Genomic DNA, 22530 nt, shown 5'->3' with positions numbered 1-22530 from the left:
GGAGATAAAAAAAGGAAATATGGAATCTGCAGCTGACATTGGGCTAAGGCACTGATCTGTCACTTGGTGTGGGCCAGCTCCCACGGAGGGGACAATGACAGAGCATAGAGATAGCTTGGATTTTCCAGTCTCCCTTTGCCGTCCATCTTCAGAATGGTCAGAGTGAGGCTGAAGTACCCATTTCCTGGGGGCTGTTGTGAGGATTAAATACATGACTGATTATTGAAAGTGCTTACAGGAGAGCCTAGTGTGTTCAAGGTTCAGCATGTGGCAGAACTATGTGCTGCTGGATTTGCGAAACACTTTGAGCCACAGTGTTTTCTTTGCGTTAATGATTACAAGAGGGCTAGAAGCAGGTGGGTAGAAAGGGAAGACTCTCCTGAGAGCCCTGGGCTGGATGCAGACTGTGGTCAGCCAGAACTGTCCCCTGCAAAGCAGGGAGTGTTAACACCTTTCTTCCTCTTTAATCCTGAGTTGTGTTGTTCACAAGGAAAAACATTCTTTCTTCAGGGCATCAATGTATAGATCGTAGCTCATCCACCTGGGTAGAGGATTGTGGGTAAAACAGTGTTACTTCTTACTTATAAAATTTTCTTTCTTGAGCTGGGCACTGGTGGTTCATTCCTACAATCCTTTCTATTTAGGAGGCTGAGCTCTAAGGATCAAAGTTTGAAACTGACAAGACTGGAAAGTCTGTGGGATTCTTATTTTCAATTAATCACCAAAAAGCTGGAGGTGGAGGTGTGGCCTAAGTGGTAGAGCTCCAGCTGTGAGTGAAGAAGTAAAGGGATATCACTCAGGCTCTGAGTTCAAGCAGAAGTACTAGGATTTAAAAAAATTTTTTCTTAACATAAAAGTAATGCCTATCTCTTTTAAAATAAGAAAGGAATTGGTTGCTGGTTCTCATACCTTTAATCCTAGCTGCTTAAGAGGCTGAGATCTGAGGATCCCAGTTCAAATCCAGTCTGGGAAGAAAAGTGAATAGAAAAGTTAATGTGTTCTGAGTTTAAACCTCAGTTCTGATCCACACAAAATAAATAGACAGATAACGAAAATTAAAATGGAGGACCTGAAGACAAATGTTGTGGTACATGCTTATAATCTCACTACTGAGGAGACTGAGGTAGGAAGATCAAGAGTTCAAGGCCTGCCTGAGATTATGTAGTGAGACTGCCTGCTCCCCCCCCCCCAAAAAAAAGAGCTCTAGAGATGTGGGCCTGTAAGTCATTGGTAGATCATTTGTTGAATATGTTCTAGGTCCTAGGTTTGAGCCCCAGCATAGAAAAAAAACATGTTACTGCAGTAAGTATCATGATCAGATTTTGTCTCCTTAATCCCATTCTCTTCAATACAAGTTTAGTACATACACAAATACATGGTATTATTGTACATTCAGGATCTATTTGGCAGAAACCTCTTGTCCAGCCATGCCAGCTTCTCTCTAAATGTCTAAATATCCCTTTTTATGCTGCTTTTTTATTTTAGACCTCTCCATGGAGTGGGCAGGCTTAGAGCAGATTACTCCCTGGTGATAGTAGGTTGGGCCAGTTGAGGATTTCTTTATTAGAATTGGTGTTAAGCATTCAAGTTCAGAGTTTAAGGTAGAGACAGTATTGTTCCTAATTGTGCATCTGTGGCTGTGGGCAAATGATGTACATCACTGTTGTCAGTGATGCAGAGAGGTAGCTCGTTGGTACCTCAGACAAGAGCTAAGCTGGCTGAGCATGGTGGCATACACCTTTAATTCCAGCAGCAATCTCAGGCAGGAGGATTGCCAATTTGAGGTCAACCTGTACTACCTAATTCTTGGTCAGCCTAAGAGATTTATTGAGATCTGTCTCAGAAACCAAACTAGAGCAGTAAAGCAACAACAACAATAAGAGTAACACAGACAGCTTGTTGCACTCTAAAAGAGGTGTTCCTTGTGGATCCTCCCTAGTGGGGCTGGTCTTGCCACCTTCATCCTTTCTGAGAGTGTTGACTGTGTTACAGCAAACTAAATTCATTGAGTTCATTTGAGTTAAAGACCACTAACAATTTCACATTGTATCTGGGGTAAGATTCTGACTCCTTAAAAGCATCTAGCTGTAGACACACTGGCCCTCTCATCAATCACCCCTTTCATTTTCCAGACTCTGCTTTCAAAGAGGTCTTTTCCCTTAGAAGCATATTCCTGTGGTTGACTTTTTCCATCCTTCAGGCTTCAAGTCTACTCTCCAGCAATTTTCTCTGTCTATTGTCTTGCTATTTTCTGTGGTTCAGTCCCATTGGGTTTTATTGGTCTTTACAGTTCTGCTGGCAATTTATGATGATTTGTTGTCACTTTAATTCCCTCTATACTTTTTCTTCATGGATATTAGCTCCTTGGATGTGTTGCTTGTAATTGTAGTCGCAGTGTTTAGCATATCGCAGTCTCTGTTGTGACCAGAAAAAGTGTTGTTTGATGTGACTGTACTTTGTTCCTGTCCAATATCCATCCAACATATTATAGACATGAACGTATACTTTACACCAGAAACCAAAATTCCTCTCTTTTCTTAGATTCCTGCTCCGAAGCGTGGGGAGATCGTACGACAGATTGGGGATGCCTTACGGCAGAAGATCCACGTTCTGGGAAGCTTGGTAAAGTATCTGTGTGTATAAATAATCCTCTCTAGCCAGTTCAGTGGCTCATGCCTAAAATCTTAGCTCCTTAGGAGGCTAATCTGAGGATCCTACATTGAAGCCAGCCCAGGCAGGAAAGTCCCTGATATTCTTATCTCCAGTTAATGAGCAAAAAGTGGAGCCATTGCTTAAGTGTTAGTGTCAGCCTTGAGTGATAAAGCTAAGGGAGAATGCCCTGACCCTGAGTTTAAGCCCCTGTACTGGTACAAAAATTACACAAATAGATAGATAAAAAAGCTTCTCATTGAGGAATAAGAAAGTCCAAGTATTTCTGTGTAGAAGATGTGAAGTTTTAATAAATGCAATTTGTAAACTTAAAAAATGTTTGCTTTAGGGTTAGAAGTATGGCTCATATGGTAAAGCTTCTGCTTAACAAGGACAAGGCCCTGAATTCAAACCCTAGCATTACAAAAAAGAGCCTATTTTAGAGGAAAGATTGAAATAGAGAGGAAAAAGTAAAGAAAAGTATATGGTTTTAAAATTCTTCATAAAAATAATACTTTCTTTGGTGTATTGCCCTCACAAAAAAGACACAAACCAGTGTTTTACTTTGCTCTTAATTACATGAGTTCTGTTGGGCACATTGCTAGCCTTCTATTTGTAGGTGTCCTTGGAAATGGGGAAGATCTTAGTGGAAGGCGTGGGAGAAGTTCAGGAGTACGTGGATGTTTGTGATTTTGCCGTGGGCTTGTCGCGGATGATTGGCGGACCCATCCTACCTTCTGAAAGTAAGCTGGCAAGTTGTTGTGGCTAAGAGCTTTGTGCTGATGCAGAGAACTACAAAAATGCTCTGTGAACAGCTTTGCAAGAGAGGAATTATGAACAAGATATAATAAATGAAAATACCTTTACTTCCTTTTTTCTTTTTTTTTTTTTTTGATGCCAGCACCAGAGTTTGAACTAAGGGGCTTTCTCTTACTTGGCTAGCTTGCTCAGCTTGCTGCTGTATCACTTGAGCTACACCTTTAGTGTGAGTTTTTGCTGGCAGATTGGAGATAGGGTCTCTTGGGCTTTTTAACAGGGCTAACTTAAACAGCAATACATCAGGTAGCTAGGATTACAGGTGCCAGAAACCAGTCCCTGGCTAAAAATAACTTTATTTTCTAGGAAAGCAAAGTAAAACATTAGGTAAAGAACCATTTTTATTTTGCTTTAAAGATAAAACCTAGTTTTGGGAAATCTGTAGATATCACACTCTTTTAACTCATTCAGAAGACAGTCAGAAAATGTACTCCCAAAGAGCCTTAAAGCAAGTTTTAAGCATCTAGTAATCTAAAACATTAAGCTAATTCTTGTAGGCTATTAGCATGTCTTGAAATGTTTATAAAAGTTATATATCCCTTAATAATGGAGGCATGGCTCAAGTGGTAGAGACAGGGTCTTGCTATGTAGCTCAGGTTGGTCCCAAATTCATGATTGTTGGGCCTCTTGCGTGCTGGAATTACAGCTGTGCACCACCATACCTGGCACATGAAAGAAATCATTTATGTAGAGCTTTGGGGATAACTAGAACTTCATTAATTCAGTAAATGTTACAAAGTGTATTCCAGGTTGTCTAATAGGTGTTCTGCAGCCCATAAGGTGTAGCCGTAGAATTCCTAAGCTTGCAGATAAGTCCCTTGTGTTTTGAGCAGGAGATCATTGAATGGGTGGTTATGCTAGAGCATGGCAAATGTTCTGCAGGTGGAGGGTAGGAGGTGAATATTAGGGTGTCCTTACCCCAATCTGCGTGTGCTTTCAGGTAGGATCACTCAAGTGAGATAACTGAAGTTAAGGCCTCGAGAGATAATAAATTGGGGCTGAGGTAAGGGGTTGCTTCAAATAGGGAAGAAACCTGTGTAAAAGTGTAAGATGGGAGGAGGGCACTGGTGGCTCACACCTGTAATACTAGCTGCATAGGAGGCTGAGATTTAAGGATGGTGGCTCGAAGCCAGCCTGGGCAGGAAAAGTCCATGAGACTTACAATTAAATAGCAAAAAGCCAGTGGAGCTGTGGCTTAAGTGGCAGAGTGCCAGCCTTGAGCACAAAAGCTCAGGGACAGCACCTAGGCCCTAAGTTCATCCCCAGGATCAGCAGGCATGCATACACACACACACACACACACACACACACACGTCAGATGGGAGAGTTTGTCTTATCTGGGCCCAGTTTTGCTTCAGTGCAGTTGGAAGGTGCAGTGTGGGGGCAAGGGACTGGCAAGCAGAGAGGAGTCGTTGTTAGAGGTGTTCGAATTTTATCAAGAGTGCTCACAGCATTGATCCAGAGAGCATTGAGTTGTAAGCAAAGGAAGGGAGGTCAGCAAGGCAGAAGGGCAGGGACAGGAGAGAAGGAGAAAGACCCTGCCTAGCTACAGGCACATGGGAGTGAGGTGCCACACTTGGGGCCTTCCCCAGTCCTAGGTAACAGTGTGAATGTGGCCAGAGCCATCAGAGCTCTGACATGCCAGCAGAGCTGTGGCTTTCTCCTGGGTCTATGAACAGACACCCTTTGTTCTGGCTCTTCTCCGTTCTATCTGGCTTCAACGAAAATAAGTCTTTGTGGGACTAAGATTGATTTTAAAGTTAATTATTAAAATATATTTATATTTTTATCTATTTTTCCTTTTCGTTTTTGTTTTTCTTTATGGTGATGCTGGAGACCAAACCTAGGAGTTTCACATGCAAGGCAAGGGTTCTGCCACTGAACTATGTCCCCAGCCCCTGTAGTTTTAGTTTTCTCATAGTGAGTATAAGTTGTAGCTCATTCATTCACCCTAAGTCTTAGGAGACACTTGGTCTTAATTTAAAGAGGTTGGCCCAGTGCCTTAACAGGTAACGCAAAGAATGTAGCAGTAAGAGGCAAGAGTTGTATGCAGTCACATCTCTTAGATGCCTCTGACTAATGTAATGTCTCCTTGTCTCCCAGCTGGGATTGATCTTGCTTTATCTGTGCAGCTCCTATGAGATTCAGAAGCACAGTGACTGTCATTGTGGTCGATAAGCTAATACAGTAATAAACAATTCCGTTTTATACTAAGTCATTGCCTATATCTCACAGCTGTGTAAGTGGTCACTGGAAAGCACTTTGCATCCTCTCTGGTGTATAATATGTGCTATTGTTATAAAGATGAGCAATTGCAGATTTTGTTCTTGTTATTTTGTTGGTATTGAGCATGCTCCATGTCCACCCCATCCTCAGGACCTGGCCATGCCCTCATTGAGCAGTGGAATCCTTTAGGCCTGGTTGGGATCATCACCGCATTCAATTTCCCTGTAGCAGTGTATGGCTGGAATAATGCCATCGCAATGATTGCTGGGAATGTCTGCCTTTGGTAAGGTCTGCTCACTTTCCTACCCAGGGATCAGTAATTAAACATAAGTATGTAATTGTGTTCATAGCTCCCAAAAGTATCTTACATATATTGAAATGTTTTCTACACTTTTTCAGTTAACATTAAGTCACGTGTGCGAGTTGTGCAGCACTACTTTTTAATCACTATCCATTTTACTGTTATCCAGTTTACTTATTTATTTTTGCATCAGAAGTGGTACTTGAACTCAGAGCTCTCAGCTTTCTGTTCTTTCTTTCTTTCTTTTGACAGTCCTGGGGCTTGAACTCAGAGCCTGGGCACTATCCCTGGCTTCTTTTTGCTCAAGGCTAGCACTCTACCTCTTGAGCCACAGCACCACTTCTGGCCTTTTCTATATATGGTGCTGAGGAATCGAACCCAGGGCTTAATGTATACGAGGCAAGCACTCTACCACTAGTCCATATTCCGAGCACCCGGAGCTCTCAGCTTTCTTGCTCATAGTTGGCACTCTACTTCCTGAGCCAGGATTCCAGTCCAGCATTTTACTGGTTAATTGGAGATAGAGTGTTACAAGATTCTACAGACATTTTCTGCTCAGGCTGGCCTTAAACTGAGATCATCAGCTCTTATCCTACTGAATAGCTAGCATTACAAATGTGAGCTACGGGCACCTGTCTACCACTTGCTTAAATTTTTTTTCAGTTTTGTATGGCATGTTCCCCCCTGTGCTGTCTTTCAGTTCTAATATTAATTTACTCACATTTACTGACAGGCTCCTTAAAGGTTTAGTGCACTATATAACCGATTCCTCTACAAGTGTGTTTTATTTTTACTTTTTATTTTTGATACATGGTTAGCCTGGCTAACCAGGAATTCAAGATTTTCCAATCTTAGCCTCTTGAGTACTGGGACTATAGGCATGTATTACCATGCCTAGATAGGTGTACTGATCTTAAATGCTGCCCTCAGTTGGGTATTCTGAAAGTCAATCTGTAAAACAAAGCATATATGAAAAGATTAATGGGTTGGAACCTGTTTTCAAAGAAATCAATGCATTCCACATTTAAATCCAAGTGGCTGGTTGGGTGCTTAATGGGTTTCTGCTTCACTGCATTCCCATAATTGACAGAGGTGAATGTAAAAGTTCCTATAACCAGTGCAGCCATAGGCTCAGTTTTCCCCCTCAAGAACACTTTTGCTAATGCTTGGTAAAAAAAGGTATATATGGCTAGGTACTGGTGACTCATGTTTATAATCCTATTTATTCAAGAGACAGAGATCTGAGGATTGAAGTTTGAAGCCAGGCCAGGCAGGAAAGTCCATGAGACTCTTTTCTCCAATTAACCACCCAATAAGGCTGAAAGTGGAACTGTGGCTCAAGTGGTAGAGCAATAGCCTTGAGTAAAAAGCTTAGGGACATGCCCAGGCCTGTTCAGGTCCTAGGAATCCCCCCCCCCCCCCCGTGCGCCCCCCCCCCCCCCCGTATTTATGGTTTCCCTCAAGTTGAATTTCTTTTCTTTTCTCTTTTACTATCTGAAGGAAAGGAGCACCAACGACTTCACTCATTAGCATAGCAGTCACTAAGTAAGTACACATGGCTCTTTGCTGGGTAAGGCATAATCTTGATGACTTGATAGGCCTGTGTCTTTAATTTGCTGTAAAATGTCATATTTACTTAAGGATGGAGTTTGGATAACCTTTTTGTCCTTTGATTGCAATAGCATTTTTTATCATTTTGTAGTCTACACAGTTCTTTCCAAGCAATACTTTGGAAACATGCCAGGTGGTGACATCACTGTTGAACTCATCTAGGCATTTTTTGTAATCACTTGGAAAATAAAAAACATCTGTAGTGGAGAAGAAAGATTCCAGCAGTTTAGGAGCTGTATTTGCTAATCATTCAATAAATTAATGGTTTTGAGAACAGATTTCTGTCCAGGTAGTACTTTTATTGCTGTTGCTTAATCAACTGTTAACAACAGCACAGGAAGAACTGATTATTACCCTGATCACACTGTCATTGATTTGTGTGATACTATTTAAAAGATATAAAATGAATTGGTTAAAAAAATTATTTGTATTTGTGGGTATGCATCTCTCATGCTTGTAACCTTAGCCACTCAGGAGGCTGAGACCTGGAAGTCAGCTTTTGGAAGTCAGCCTGGGCAGAAAAGGTTTGAGACTGTATTTCCAGTTAACCAGCAAAATGCTGCTCTAGAGATATAGCTTGAGGAAAGTGCCAGGTTCTGGTATTGGTGCACGTGTGCATGCACATACACACACAATTATTACTATTGTATTTCTCCATTTATGAGAACATAACCTCTGATAAGGTCATAAAATAAGTGCTATGGATTATCAACTGGAATTTAGAGAATGTACTCTTGGTGTTGAATGGTCAGCACTCTCTGATTTAAGAATTGTGTATAGGGAGCTTATTGCTAACAAGGTGTGGAGAACTTTGTATCTGCCAAGGAACTTTTGGACATATATAACATCATTTTTAACCCATACAAAATTACCAGTACAGGTAGATGCAGCTGGAGAAAAGCATTTGAGGAGCATGTGTGTCTTTCCTGTCGCTTCCCAGATGCCATTGCAGGCCATACATGGTGGGCTGCGTGTTCCCTACCACTGGATACAGAAGGATGTGGGCCAGGAATGGAGCTTGCAGGACAATGGCACTGGGCTTTCCTCTTCACCCAGCGCTCTCCCGAAGGCACAGAACTTGAGTTCCTTATTGTTTGGGTGTTGGCATTGCCCTGGCTCCAAAGCCTTATGTCTCACAGAAGCCACATCAATCTTTTTTTTCCCCACAATTTTATAAGCTGTACAGACACCACAAGGGATATGCAGTTACAGGTGTCCCAGAGAACATGGCATTTCATTTATAGTTCATAGATAGTTGCCATGGTTTGCATCTGAGTCATTTTTACCATATGCCATGTTGCTTAAGTAACTTTTTTTGTTGTGTGTGCTGGTACTTTGGCTTGAGCTCAAGGGCTGAGTGTTGCCCCTTAGCTTTTTTACTCAAGGCTGGCACTCTACCACTTGAACTATACTCCACTTCTGGCTTTTTGGTCATTAATTGGAGATAAGAGTCGCATAGACTTTCCTGGCCAGACTGGCTTCAAATAGAGATCCTCAGATCTCAGCTTTCTGAGTAGGTAGGGTTATAGACTGTAGTCACTGGAGGCTGGCCTGTTGTTTTTCTTTTTTAAGCAGGGTCATACTGTGTAATATAGGCTGTCCTGGAATGCTCAGTCATCTTGCCTCCACCTGCCAGGTGCTGGCTGGGATCACAGATGTGAGCTACAGTGTCTCACTATGAGTAACAATATGTGTAGTGTCATGTAGCCAGGAGAACAAAGAATTTTACCCACTGTTAGATTCCCATACATTAGGTGAAGGATCTTGTTAACCCCACCTTTAGTACAAAGGAAAACCCCAGCCTTTAAACAGACTTGTGCACATGCTTTTACACCAAAAGAATAGTACAAAAAGAATTGTACAAATTGAGAATGGCTTAGCTGTCAAGCATAATACCTGCTGGGCATGGTTCTTTGTGTGTGCCAGTCACAGGGCTTGAACTCAGGTCTAGGGCATTCTCTCTTTGCTCTATCAAGACTGGTGCTCTAGCACTTGAGCCACAGCTCTACTTCTAGCTTTTTTTGCTTAATTGCAGATAAGAATCTCATGGATTATTCTGTTCAGGCTGGCATCAAACCTCAATTACCAGATCTTATCTTATAGAGTAGCTGAGATTATAGACATGAGCCACCCTGTGCCCAGCCTGAGCATGCATGGTTCTTCTTTTTTTTAAGTTTTTAAAGTTAACATTTTTATACTGATCCAGTAGCTTAAACTCAGGGCATGAGTGTTGTCCCTGAGCTTTTGTGCTCAAGGCTAACACTGTACTGCTTTGGCTATGGCTCCATTTCTAGCCTTTGGTGTTTTTAATTGGAGATAAGAGTTTCACAGACTTTCTTGCCCAGGCTGGCTTTGAACTGTGGTCCTTACATCTTAGCCTCCTGAGTAGCTAATATTATAGGCGTGAGCCCAGCCTGAGCATGGTTTTTGGTTGGGAGATCTTTTCCTCTTTTCACTTTTTCTTTTATTCTCTCAGAGTTCTGACTTGCACAAATGTGTTCAAATGTATTATGTCAAAAAGAAAAAATACAAAGCTTATGAACCCAGGGTCTTACCTGTAAAGCATTCACATTATTACTGAGGTTCTCTCCCAGCTCCCAATCTGCCATTTTGGCAAAAAATTCTTTTTTTAAAAAATTTATTTATTGGGCTGGGGATATAGCCTAGTGGCAAGAGTGCCTGCCTCGGATACATGAGGCCCTAGGTTCGATTCCCCAGCACCACATATACAGAAAACGGCCAGAAGCGGCACTGTGGCTCAAGTGGCAGAGTGCTAGCCTTGAGCGGGAAGAAGCCAGGGACAGTGCTCAGGCCCTGAGTCCAAGGCCCAGGACTGGCCAAAAAAAAAAAAAAATTATTTATTAATTAAACAATTTTTTTGACAAGGTGTTGTGCAAAAGGGGTACAGTTACATAATAGGGCAGTGTGTACATTTCTTGTGATATCTTACACCCTGTTTTTCTTTCCCTTCCCTAGATCAGGTAGACATATATACATTACACAGTGTACCAAAAACATATACGTAGCCACGTGGCCTACGCCAAAGGAAATTCACCTAGGACTTTAAATGTAACGTCAACCATAGAGTTTGCTTATCCTTGTCTTATATGAACATACATACATAGCTTTTGAGCTATTGTGGCAAAAAATTCTTGAAACCACTTTAGCAATGTTTTTGACATTTTTTTTTTAATTTTAAGATTCTTTTAGGAAAAAAAACCAGGGCTGGGGATATGGCCTAGTGGCAAGAGAGCTTGCCTCGTATACATGAGGCCCTGGGTTCGATTCCCCAGCACCACATATACAGAAAATGGCCAGAAGTGGCGCTGTGGCTCAAGTGGCAGAGTGCTAGCCTTGAGCAAAAGGAAGCCAGGGACAGTGCTCAGGCCCTGAGTCCAAGGCCCAGGACTGGCCAAAAAAAAAAAAAAAAGGAAAAAAAACCAAAATATTTCTACCTATTGTGTTTCTGTGTTTATTGCAAGAAAATATTTGAAAAATATGAGAGGAAGTTGGAAAAGGTTAGGTAGTTGAAATCTACTTATTTGCTTATCGGTGACTCTGAAGTTTGAACCTAGAGCTTTTGAACTTGGCTAGGCAGGCACTCTAACCACTGAACTACACATTCAGCCCATGGAGTTTACCTTTGAAAGGTCTTCAAGCACTAAATGACTGCCTTACTTAGTAACTGCCTTTCCATTCTTAGGATAGTGGCCAAGGTTCTGGAGGACAACAATCTGCCGGGTGCAATTTGTTCCTTGACATGTGGTGGAGCAGATATCGGGTAGGTGGACAGTGGAGAATAGCTCAGCTGAAGAAACTCAGGTGGATGAGCAGAAACCACCTTTACCATGTGACAAAATGAGAGCCACTAAGGAAATGAGATGGTCTCGTGAATAGCTCTGTTATGCACCTCAAGTTCCTGCTTTAGCAGTGTGTGGCCTCTATTGGAGGAGGAATACTTGTTTTATTTGCTACTGTTTATAAGGGCTATTTAGGTGGTACATGCTAGGTAAATGCTCTATGCAGAGCTACATCTCCAGCTGTAAGATGTTTATATTCTGAAGTTACAAACTGCTATTCATGACTTCCTGGCACTTGATTTCTGAAGGTGCTTGTAGACAAAAGCAGAGTGCTGGATTTATAGTCTGGGATCACACTTCTTTCTGAGGAACTAGCCTGTTGTCTGAGTTTCTCAGTGGACCAGAAAAGGGAGCCCTGGAACATAGCCTGTTTTCTTTTTTGTTGTTGGCCCTGGGGCTTGAACTCTGAGCCTGGGCATTGCGTTGTCCCTGAGCTTTTGTGCTCAAGGCCAGAGCTCTACCACTTAAGCCACAGCTCAATTTCTGGTTTTGTTTTGTTTTTCCTTGTTTTTTTTTTTTCTGTCATTAATTGGAGTCTCATGGACTTTCCTTCCCCGACTGGTTTGAACTGCGATCCTCAGATCTCAGCCTCCTTAGTAGTTAGGGTTCCATGCGCCTGACTGGCACCTGACTTAAAAAATTCTTTTTAACTGCCATTGGACCCACATACTATAAAATTCTCCTTTTTAAAGTATGAAATTACTGTAATGTGTTTTGGCAAACATTTATTTTTGGTACTGAGGATTGGACCTAGGCCATAGTGCTCTATCAGTGTGCTATATACCCGCACCCTACTTATTGATCTTTATATCTTAGCTATGTCAATAAATCTTTATAATCTTTAATACATAGTTGATAGTTGCACAACCATCATCACTCTTACTCTCGATGTTACTCAGGAAAGAAATCCCATACCACCAGGAATGATTTCCCACTATCCTTTTCTCCCAGTCTCTGGAACCACTGATGGACTTAGTCTTTGTGAATTTGCCTGGCTGAGACACTTTTTTTTTTTAAGTATTTTTTTTCATAAAGGTGATGTACAGAGAGGTTACAGTTATAAACGGAACCATTGTCTAGGGGCCTTGCGTGCCTGCTTGGTTTATGGAACATAGTGTCATAGCCTCTGTAAGCTGGGGCTGGTCATACTTGTTCTGAATTTGAGTGTACGTCGAGCTGGTTTTTAATTGGCCTAGACTTTGGCTTGGTGAGGTTTCTTAGCAGTTAGGTCTTACAACCATACTAGGATTGCTAAGGTGATAGTTTCATCCCAACACTTCACCGTACAACTGTACTTATTGGGCGGTCTGAAAAAGGAGCAATCAGCTAGTCTCTTATTTTTATAGCTGAGAATCTATTAGAAACAACTCCCATCTGCACAGCCCACAGGGAGGTGTTTTCTAAATGTCACTAAAACATGAGCATTGTTTTCTCTGACTTGCTCTGTTCTGGCCCTCTGGGCTTTTGGTCCTAGATGTTGGCCTTGGAACTGCTCAGGAATTTCCTGCACTGAGCAGCATCCCACTTGATGTGTGTTGAACCTGGGGAAGTTAATCAAGCTGTCCAGACCCGCATTAGACTAATGCTGGGACTTCCCTGCTGGGCTCCCAATGAAGCCCTTGAGGCCCTGAGCCAGGAACAAATCAGTAATGTCTGATCTTCATTCCTTAGAAGTAACTGGAAATTCTGGAATAACCTTTATAAGTCAGCTCCTTTAAGGGATATGCTAGGCTATTTCCCCCTAGACGTCTGTGTTTTTAATTTTTAGATCAATCATATACTAGGTACCAAAAATCCCCCAAGTGCTCACCAGGACTGTAACATCCTGTCACCCCCTTCTGTCCAGGAAAAAACTTCTTTGGCTGATAACACACAGGTTGGCTTGTTTTCCTGTGTGAATCTACTTGTTTCAAGGTGACTCAATTTTCAAGGCTTTACCTTGAGTTTCCTTGGTTGGACTTCCATATAGCCTTGACTGTCTTGTAAGAACCCCTTCCGTGCTTTCTTGCTGTTGCTCTGGTACTGCCTGGGTGACCATGTCTATCCCCTGCAGCACAGCAATGGCCAAGGACGAGCGTGTGAGCCTTCTGTCCTTCACAGGGAGCACACAGGTTGGGAAGCAGGTGGCCCTGATGGTTCAGGAGAGGTTTGGTAAGTGTTAACACTTGTAATATCTTTAATTTGTTTTGTTCTTGTTGCCAGTCCTGGGGCTTGAACTCAGGGCCTGAGCACTGTCCCTGGCTTCTTTTTTTTTTTTTTGCTCAAGGCTAGCACTCTACCTCTTGAGACACAGCGCCACTTCCAGCTTTTTTCTATATATGTGGTGCTGAGGAATTGAACCCAGAGCTTCATGTATACAAGGCAAGCACTTTACCACTAGGCCATATTCCCAGCCCAACACTTGTAATGAAGATTGTACTCACAAGTAGGCTGAGAAATCTAAACCTTGTCTTTTGTGTTTCTTTCCTTGACCCATTTCCATGGAGATAGTGCTTTATTTACTTAAATGTTTAAGTAAAAGAAAAGTGCATGGTTGTTCGTGATCAAATATTAAGGAAGTCTCTTAAGTAGGGGACTCCTATCAAACAGGGGACTCTTTTAAGTAGGAGGTCCCTTTTCTCTCCAGTAAAGGATGATAGGATCATGTAAGAATTTGTTTCATACCCATCAGTGGAATTGCTAAATTCATAGGAAATTCTGTGTTCATTTATTTTGTTTTTGAGGGAATTCACTATCAGTTTCTGCAGTGGGTGGCCTATTTTTAAAAATAAATTTTTAACATAATTTAAAAATTGTGTAGTTATACAAAAGGGTTTCAGTTCAGCTTATCAGATTATGAGTACAGTGCATGTTGATCAGTGTGACCACTTCCATCGTTCTGCTCCATCTCTTCCAACCCAACCCCTCTCTTTAATTTACCCAGTTCCATTTTCACATGTATATTTTTAATATTCACATGTATATTTTTAATATTTTTAATATTATGACTGCATTTGCACCCCCCTTCCCTTCTTCCTCCCTCCCTGCCTCCCCTTTACCTCCTCTCCTCCTGACAACACATGTTCTAGCTCCTGGTATTGATTTTGTTAACATGTAAGTTATTTGAAGGAGTTACACTATTGCAGTCCTCCCCTGTTTATACTGTACCTTAAAGTTATGCCTAGCATAAGGAATTCTTTACATGCTTTCATCAGATTTATTAGCTGCTTGCATTTCCCCCATTTATCTTTTTCCCTCTCTAGAAATACTTATGCAAACACAGTATATGTATGTTATTGTTGAATTTTGTGGCAATGGAAGATGTGTCCCTTTACCTCTACATATTGGGGTGTATTTCATAAAAACTGTTTCTCATTTTCTCAGGGTACAGGTATCAAAATCAGTAAATTTCATGTTGATACAATAGTTGTGCTACTTTAATAATCAGAAAAAATTTAAATGTTGAGATAGTGACAGTATAAGTATACTAATAAGGGAATTAACTTATATTTATGTTTTTCCTTAAGGGAAGAGTTTGTTAGAACTTGGAGGAAATAATGCAATAATTGGTAAGGCAGCCCTATTTTGCTTTGTGTTCGTTTAATATGTCTGTCACTGCCATCTTGAACATACTGTCTGTTATGTGGGCCTAGCACTTAATTTCCACATTCAGGAATTTTGCTTAGGAGATGGGACATAGGCTTGCGTTGAATGGCAGAGATATAAAGGAAGAAAATTTGTGTTTGGAAAATGCTACCTGGGGTCTAGAACTTGTACATGAGTCTGATCATCTGTAGTAGTGCAAAATACTGCCATCTTTCATTTTTTTCTTACCTTGTTTTCTTAAAACTGGCTACACACTAGTTTTTCTAAAGTAGCAGTGATTTATTTAACTTGAAGATTGCTTTCAGAAACACTGGTTCATCTTTAATGGAATGTTAAGCATTTTTATGGCGTTAAGGCATTGTTTTGCTATTTAATCTGTGGGTTTGAAGATTTCCTTCTTTTTTCTTTTTCTTATTTATTTTTTGTTCACCTGCTAAGGGTTGAACTCTGTATTCTCAGTTGGCTTTTTTGCTCAAGGTTGATGCTCTTTCACTTGAGCCATACTTCCACTTTTGGCTTTTTTGCTATTTAATTAGAGTAAAATAAAGTTTAATGAACTTTTCTGCCTGGATTGGCTTTGAACTGAGATTCTTAGAACTCAGCTTTCTGAGTATCTGGGATTACGGTTATGACCACTGACACCTGGCTGGACATGCGTACTTTAAATGCTAGTGTTGATGTACTTTTCTTTTTCTTTTTTGCCAGCTGGGGCTTTGAACTCAGGGCCTAAGCACTGTCCCTGGCTTCTTTTTGCTCAAGGCTTGCACTCTACCACTTCAGCCAGAGCACAACTTCTGGCTTTTTCTGTGTATGTGGTGCTGAGAAATTGAACCCAGGGCTTCATGCATGCTAGGCAAGCTCTCTACCACTAAGCTACACTCCCAGGCTGTACTTTTGTTTTCTAAAGATATCGCATGGTACCAATTAGTTGATACATCACTGCCTGCATTGTCACACTGATGCATGTTTGTGTTCTTAGCTTTTGAGGACGCAGACCTCAGTTTAGTTGTTCCATCTGCCCTCTTTGCTGCCGTGGGAACAGCTGGCCAGAGGTGTACCACTACAAGACGATTGGTGAGTGTTCTATTTTGGTTCTTTTCAGTCTTACTTTTTTTGGGGGGGAGGCAGTCTTGGGGCTTGAATTCTGGGCCTGACACTGTCCCTGACTTCTTTTTGCCCAAGGCTAGCACTCTACCACTTGAGCCACAGCACCACTTCCAGCTTTTCCTGTTTATGTGGTGCTGAGGAATTGAACCCAGGGCTTCATGTATATGATGCAAGCACTCTACTACTAGGTCATATTCCCAGCCCCTGATCTTGCTTTTTATACATTATGTTATAATATCTTCTGTTGGTTAGGTATCATAGAGGAACTGCTAGAAAAATATATCCCCTAGACATGATTTGCAAATATGTAGTCCAGCAACTCTCTCTTTTGTATATATAAGTCAACTAGAGACTTGGCCTTTTCCCAGTGTAAGCTAGTGGTGGTCTCAGGGATATATGAGTCCAGCAGTTGAAATTGGACTGGGATTGTGACGTCTTTTTCAGTCTTTTTCTCTACAATAATATGTAGGCAAAAGTCCATGATCACATAGCAGGGATGAGGAACATCTGGCCCTCAAATCAAAATCATAAATTGTTAATCTAAACTCATAAATCTAAATTAGAGTGAGCCTGGGCGTTATTCCAGAGCTCTTCATCTCAAGGTTAGCACTCTACCACTTTGAACCAACAGCACCACTTCCAGTTTTTGAATGGTTAATTGGAGATAAGAATCTTATGGAGGCTGGGAATACGGCCTTGGGTTTGATTCCTCAGTGCCACATATGTAGAAAAAGGCAGAACAGTGTTTAGGCCCTGGGTTCAAGCCCCAGGATGAGCATTAAAAAAAAAAAAAAGGAAAAGGAAAAAGTGTCATGGACTTTCTTGCCTGGGCTGGCTTTGAACTGTGATCCTCAGATTTTAGCCTCCTGAGTAGCTAGGATTACAGGTGTGAACCACCAGTACCTGGCTATCTTTCTCATACTTTCTATATTTATTTTTGTCTGCATTCTGTCCAAGAAAGAGAGTCTTTTTGCTAGTTCCATGACTTGAACTCTGGGTTTTTATTCATGCTCATGTTTTTAGGTACTCTGCCACTTGAGCTACACTTCTATTCCAGCATTTTGCTAGGTTATTGGATAAAGTCATTCAAATCACGATCATTAGATCTCAGCCTCTAGAGTAGCTAGGATTACACACTGGCACCTGGCTGTAGTCTTTATTTTTACACAGTTCATTGAAGTTCTGGAAAAGAAACTTAAGCTATGATAGTATTTACAGTTTATTTTGTTCATTACTATTAAATTATAGTAAACATATTCAAGCTAAGAGAAACAGGAGTTACAAATAACATTAATCTACAGTTACATGGAAAATAGGCAATGACACGGAAGACAATCATCGCTTTTTCCAGCCTACTTTGATTTTCCATTGCGGCGTGGAACAAATGCTTTGTATTTAGTGCTAAATAGTAAAGAACACTATTAGTCCTTATTCAAACTGACTTCCATAGCAATAGTTAGTGACACAAATGAAAAGAATCACAGTGTTATGGCCTTTCAATGACTAGTTCTCAAAATGACAATTCACTTGTCATATAAAGATGAATCCAGACTAACATAGACAGTGTATGGCTATTAAACTCTAGTGTTACATGGTGCCTGGAGTGAGGGCTTGAGTCGTCTCCTTTGATGGCAGGCTCATATGAGAAGCTGATGGAGCCCAAAACTAAGTGATCCTGGTGATGCAGCAGGGGTTGCCTGACTCCACTGCTGTTCTCTTGTGCTCACTGAGAGGGTCAGCGTGTACAGCAGGGGGGCTGGGTATAATTAAGATGTCATATCTGCAGGAAAAGAGGCATGAGAGATTTGTGAAGCATAGCTGGCAGATCCTTGGAAACTTGCTAATAAACATGCTTTTTTAAAATTGAAAATAAATTATATTTTTTAAGTTATCTTTAATTGTACAAAGAGGTTTCAGTCCAAGTTCTGAATACAATAGATCTTGATCAGTGTCACAGTTTATATGGTTTTATTCTAACATCTGCATAGACGAATAATTGTTTTCCTGCAGTTCATATTAAAGTTAGAAACTAAATAATGAAAAAAAATTCTATTATGGATTAATTTCAGATTTCAGTATTTCAGTAATTACTAACAACTATTAATCAGGACTATTAGGAAAATGAATTTCAGGTGCCAGTGGCTTGTATCTATAATAATCAATCCTAACTAGCTAGGAGGCTGAGATCTGAAGGATTGTGGTTCAAAGCCTGCCCATGAAGAAAAGTCCAAGATACTCCATTCCCAATTAACCGGCAAGAAGTTGGGCTGGAGGTTTGGTTCAAGTGGTAAAGTGTTAGCAGAAACTATTCTTTGCTATTGTACTGTAATCTTTCTATTCCTCTGAATGTTTCTCTCTTCTCTTAGTTTCTACACGAAAGTATCCATGATGAGGTGGTAAACAGACTTAAAAAGGCCTATGCGCAGATCCGTGTTGGGAACCCATGGGACTGTAAGTATCAGGTTGTGTTTTCAATGGCACCGCTTAAATTTTTTTTTAATTATTATAGTAAAGGTGATATGTAGAAGGGTTACAGTTATATAAGTCAGTAAACCGTACATTTCGTTTTGGACAATGGCACCCCTTCCCTTGCTCTCTCCTAGTTTTTTCCCCTTTCATCCCCTCCCATAAATTGTATAGTTCATTTTCAACATAGTGGCCAGTGAGTAAGATTGCTCCATTTGTTCACTCTTTGTCGCTCCATTTCTGTGCCTCCCCTTACCCTCCCAAAGACATATAAATGAACAAAAGTCACAAAAAAGGAAAGAAAACAAAAACAGAAAAACAGAAAAAAACCCTCTTGTTTTCATTTGGTACTATTTTTTTGACAGTGTTTCTGATCTATGCTTTGGGGACTTATTTATTTATTTGTTTGTTTACATACATACTTAACTTTTCTGAGAGGTCCAGGGTGGCACAATGAACAGGAAACTAGATGCCTGAGTGACCCAAGTGCTTGGTGTGTGTTCCTGAGTGACTCTGGAAGAGCTTGTTTGGATGAGGTGATGTTTACCACTCTGACCCTTGTCCTAGCCACTGATCAGACTTTCCTGCTTGTAAAAGAGTTTTAAAGGTATAACCAGATAGTTCATTCTTCTGCTTTGGATACTCCAGTGGCAGCTTGTTGTATTTTGACTAAAATCTGAATTTCTTTCTTTTCCTTTCCCTTTCCCTTTCCCTTTCCCTTTCCCTTTCCTTTTCCCTTTCCCTTTCCCTTTCCTCCTCCTCCTCCTCCTCCTCCTCTTCTTCTTCTTCTTCTTCTTCTTCTTCTTCTTCTAAGGCTTGAACTTAGAGCCTTCAACTTGGTTTTTTTTGTTGAAGGCTGTTACTCTACTACTTGAGACATACCTCCATGTCCTACTTTTTGTTGGTTAACTGGAGACAAGATTCTTCCAGCTCAAAGTAGCTTAGAACTGAGACTGTTAGATCTCAGGATTATAAGCATGAGAGCTACCATTGCCTGGCTCCTCACACGTGGATTTTTTTGGTGCTACTTTTGGTGCTTGAACTCAGGGTTTGGGTGCAGTCTCTGAGCTTCTTTTGCCCAAGGCTATAGCACTCTACCACTTGAGCTACAGCACCACTTCCTGCTTTTTTTTTTTAATGATTAATTAGAGAGAAGAGCCTCATAGGCTTTTCTGCCCAGGCTGGCTTAGAACTCGATCTTCAGATCTCAGCCTCCTTAATAGCTAGGATTACAGGCATGAGCCATTAGAGACTAACTCACATGGATTCCTTGATTGCCTCTTTTGCTCCCAGTCTTCATGATCTTACTGCTGCCTCCTGCCTAGCCTACTTTCCTACTACACGTACATCCACTTGCCTGCTGGCTCTGAGCTCTGGCTTCCTCAACCCTCTTAGTACTTGGAACATTCCTACCTTTTTCCTGATGGGAATGCCCTTCATCCAGTCTTCCCACGGCTGGCTCTCTTCATAGGGGCATACCTGTATCTTCTTCATCCCTGGGGTTACTTTAATGTTCTTGTTCACAGCTATCACAGTCAGCTTCTACCTGTCCCTCCTAAACTGCCCCCTCTTTAATGGCATAGCAGCTCCAGAAACTGATGTTTTGGAGATATTGCAATGAATAAGCCAATTCTATCAATTCTGCCGTGGTTTTTATTTATTTATTTTTTCTACTACTGGAGCTCCAGTTCAGTGCCTTATACTCTTGCTCAGCTATCTTGTTCATGGCTGACTCTCTACCACTGAAGCATGCCTCCAGACCAGCTTTTTTGCTGGTTAGATATAGAGTTTCAAGGACTTTTCTTCCTGAGTTGGCTTTGAACCTTGATCTTCCAGATCTCAGCCTCCTGAGTAGCTAGAATTACACACAGGAGCCACTAGGGCCTGGTCCAATTCTGTATTTTTAATGAGGCATTTTGTTTGGTGTCATTGCTCAAAAGCAGGGTTAGCAAACAGATTTAGTCCATTGTATTTGTATCTCTGCCATCTGTTTATATCTGTTGCAAGCCACTCCTACTCATTTTCATAGTGTCTGATGGCTTTTGAAATACTAAAGCAGGGTTGAGTAGTTGTGATGGACAATACATCTGTGATGCAAAGCATAAAATATTTTCCATCTGGTCCATCATAGAAGCAAGTTATTGATTCCTGTTCTCAATTGAGCGGGTATAGGAAGGGCTTGGCCTGTTCATTAGAAAAGCTGTTATAATAATTCAGTGCTGCTGCTTAGTGCAAAATGAAGAACTTTTATTTTCTCTCCCCAGCGGAGGTTCTCTATGGGCCACTCCATACCCAGCAGGCAGTGAGCATGTTTCTTGGAGCTGTGGAAGAAGCCAAGAAAGCGGGTGGCACAGTGGTGTATGGTGGCAAGGTAACTCGAGCTCTGGGTTCCTTCTTCTTCAGCATAGCAAGCCTGCAGAACACTGGTGAAGGGTCCCACTCACCTTCAACTCCTCAGCCCTGTTCTAAGGAGGAAGGAAGATTGTAAAGAGTGATGACATAAATTGCATGTAGTAGATCTGGAGGACACATAAGAAACTGAGTCTTGGTTCCTTTCGAGTTGAGTTCCCAGGACTTTGTACAAAAGGGACTTCTTGTCATGGTACCACAAGAGACTTTGTATTCAGGGTTGCCAGACTCTTTAATTATTGGTTATTTCAGGCAGTTAGGCCAGGGAAACACAAAAATAGGCCCTATTTTATTTTAAGCTAATGTAGAACTGCATTTGTTCATGATTCTTCTTTTTTTTTTTCTAAGGTTTGAACCAGGTCTCATGCTTGCTAGGCAGACACTCTACTGTTTAAGCCACGCCCCCTGTCCTTTTCACAATAGCCTTGAGTTTGTGCCTGGGAGAGTCTGGACTGTGTGCCTCCTATTTTGTGGGCACACCTGGAAGTTAACTAGCTGGCCCCGCCTGTTTCTCAGTCTTGGGGCCACGTGTGGCTAAGATGGCGACGCCTAACAACAACGCGCAGCTGCTACAAGTGTCTTTGGTTATAACCTAGAGGTGGTTCTGTGGGCTGTGACGCCCCAGCTCTTCCGCCCTTGATGGACAGCCCATGCCTCCCCTTCCTGCTGATCTTAGACCTGATTGGCTCCTGTGCCTTATATTAGTGGCACGTACTTCCCCAATAAACGAGATCTTGGGCTGACTTGACTCCCAGGCTGTCTGATTGTCCTCCAGTGAGGGAGGGCTGGGTGTGGGCAGCCTGCTGACTCTTCTCCTTTCTTGGCTCCTCTGGTCAGGGCGTGCCTTCCCCGTCTATCCCACGGGTCAGGGGAGCACGGGGGGCTAAAAACCCTGACACTATTTCCCCTTTCTTTATATCTGGCATGACAGATAATGAGCCTCTGTGTCTAATCCATTCATAATCTTTTTTTATGATGGACAGCAAAAATGTTTTCTTTGTGGATTGTTGGAATTTTGTTGTCTTTATCTGTGCAAAAGCTACTCATGTGATTTACTGTCTGCACAGTGTAGTTTCATTTTATTCAATGAATCTGAAAATTAAAGTCTCAATTCTATTTGGACAAGGCTCTTAAAAATTCTGTTCCAATGCAGTCAACTTGACCTTTATAGAAACAGCCTTTGCCATTATAATACCTAACACAGCTCCATGCACTGCATTAAGAATAAAGACATGGGGGTTGGGAATGTAGCTTAGTGGTAGAGGGCTTGCCTAGCATGCATAAAGCCCTGGGTTCAATTCTTCAGTACCATATAAACAGAAAAAGCTGGAAGTGGCGCTATGGCTCAAGTGGTAGAGTGTAGCCCAGAGCAAAAGAAGTGCAGGGCCTGAGTTCAAGCTCCAGGACTGGCAAAAAAACAAACAAACAAAAAAACAGATTAAATACAAGGACTCTTCATAAACATACACAGGGAAAGACAGAACTTCAGATTCTCATTAG

The 22530-nt window shown here is 41.4% G+C and overlaps 1 protein-coding gene across 2 annotated transcripts in view; it reads left to right on the top strand.

Moving 5' to 3' along the window:
* The window catches only part of Aldh7a1 (aldehyde dehydrogenase 7 family member A1), a 39274-nt gene that overhangs the window by 8467 nt on the left and 8277 nt on the right, over window positions 1-22530 (top strand). For both annotated transcript variants that reach the window (XM_048356435.1, XM_048356436.1), the window contains exons 4-13: window positions 2542-2622; window positions 3269-3392; window positions 5842-5974; window positions 7493-7537; window positions 11307-11384; window positions 13517-13614; window positions 14970-15011; window positions 16028-16122; window positions 18522-18606; window positions 20886-20992. In XM_048356435.1, coding sequence (XP_048212392.1) covers window positions 2542-2622; window positions 3269-3392; window positions 5842-5974; window positions 7493-7537; window positions 11307-11384; window positions 13517-13614; window positions 14970-15011; window positions 16028-16122; window positions 18522-18606; window positions 20886-20992 — 888 coding nt within the window. The remainder of the gene's footprint in view (window positions 1-2541; window positions 2623-3268; window positions 3393-5841; window positions 5975-7492; window positions 7538-11306; window positions 11385-13516; window positions 13615-14969; window positions 15012-16027; window positions 16123-18521; window positions 18607-20885; window positions 20993-22530) is intronic.

The sequence above is a fragment of the Perognathus longimembris genome, chromosome 11, assembly GCF_023159225.1.
Source record: "Perognathus longimembris pacificus isolate PPM17 chromosome 11, ASM2315922v1, whole genome shotgun sequence".
NCBI classification, from domain to species: domain Eukaryota; kingdom Metazoa; phylum Chordata; class Mammalia; order Rodentia; family Heteromyidae; genus Perognathus; species Perognathus longimembris.
This window is presented reverse-complemented; position numbering and strand designations above follow the sequence as displayed.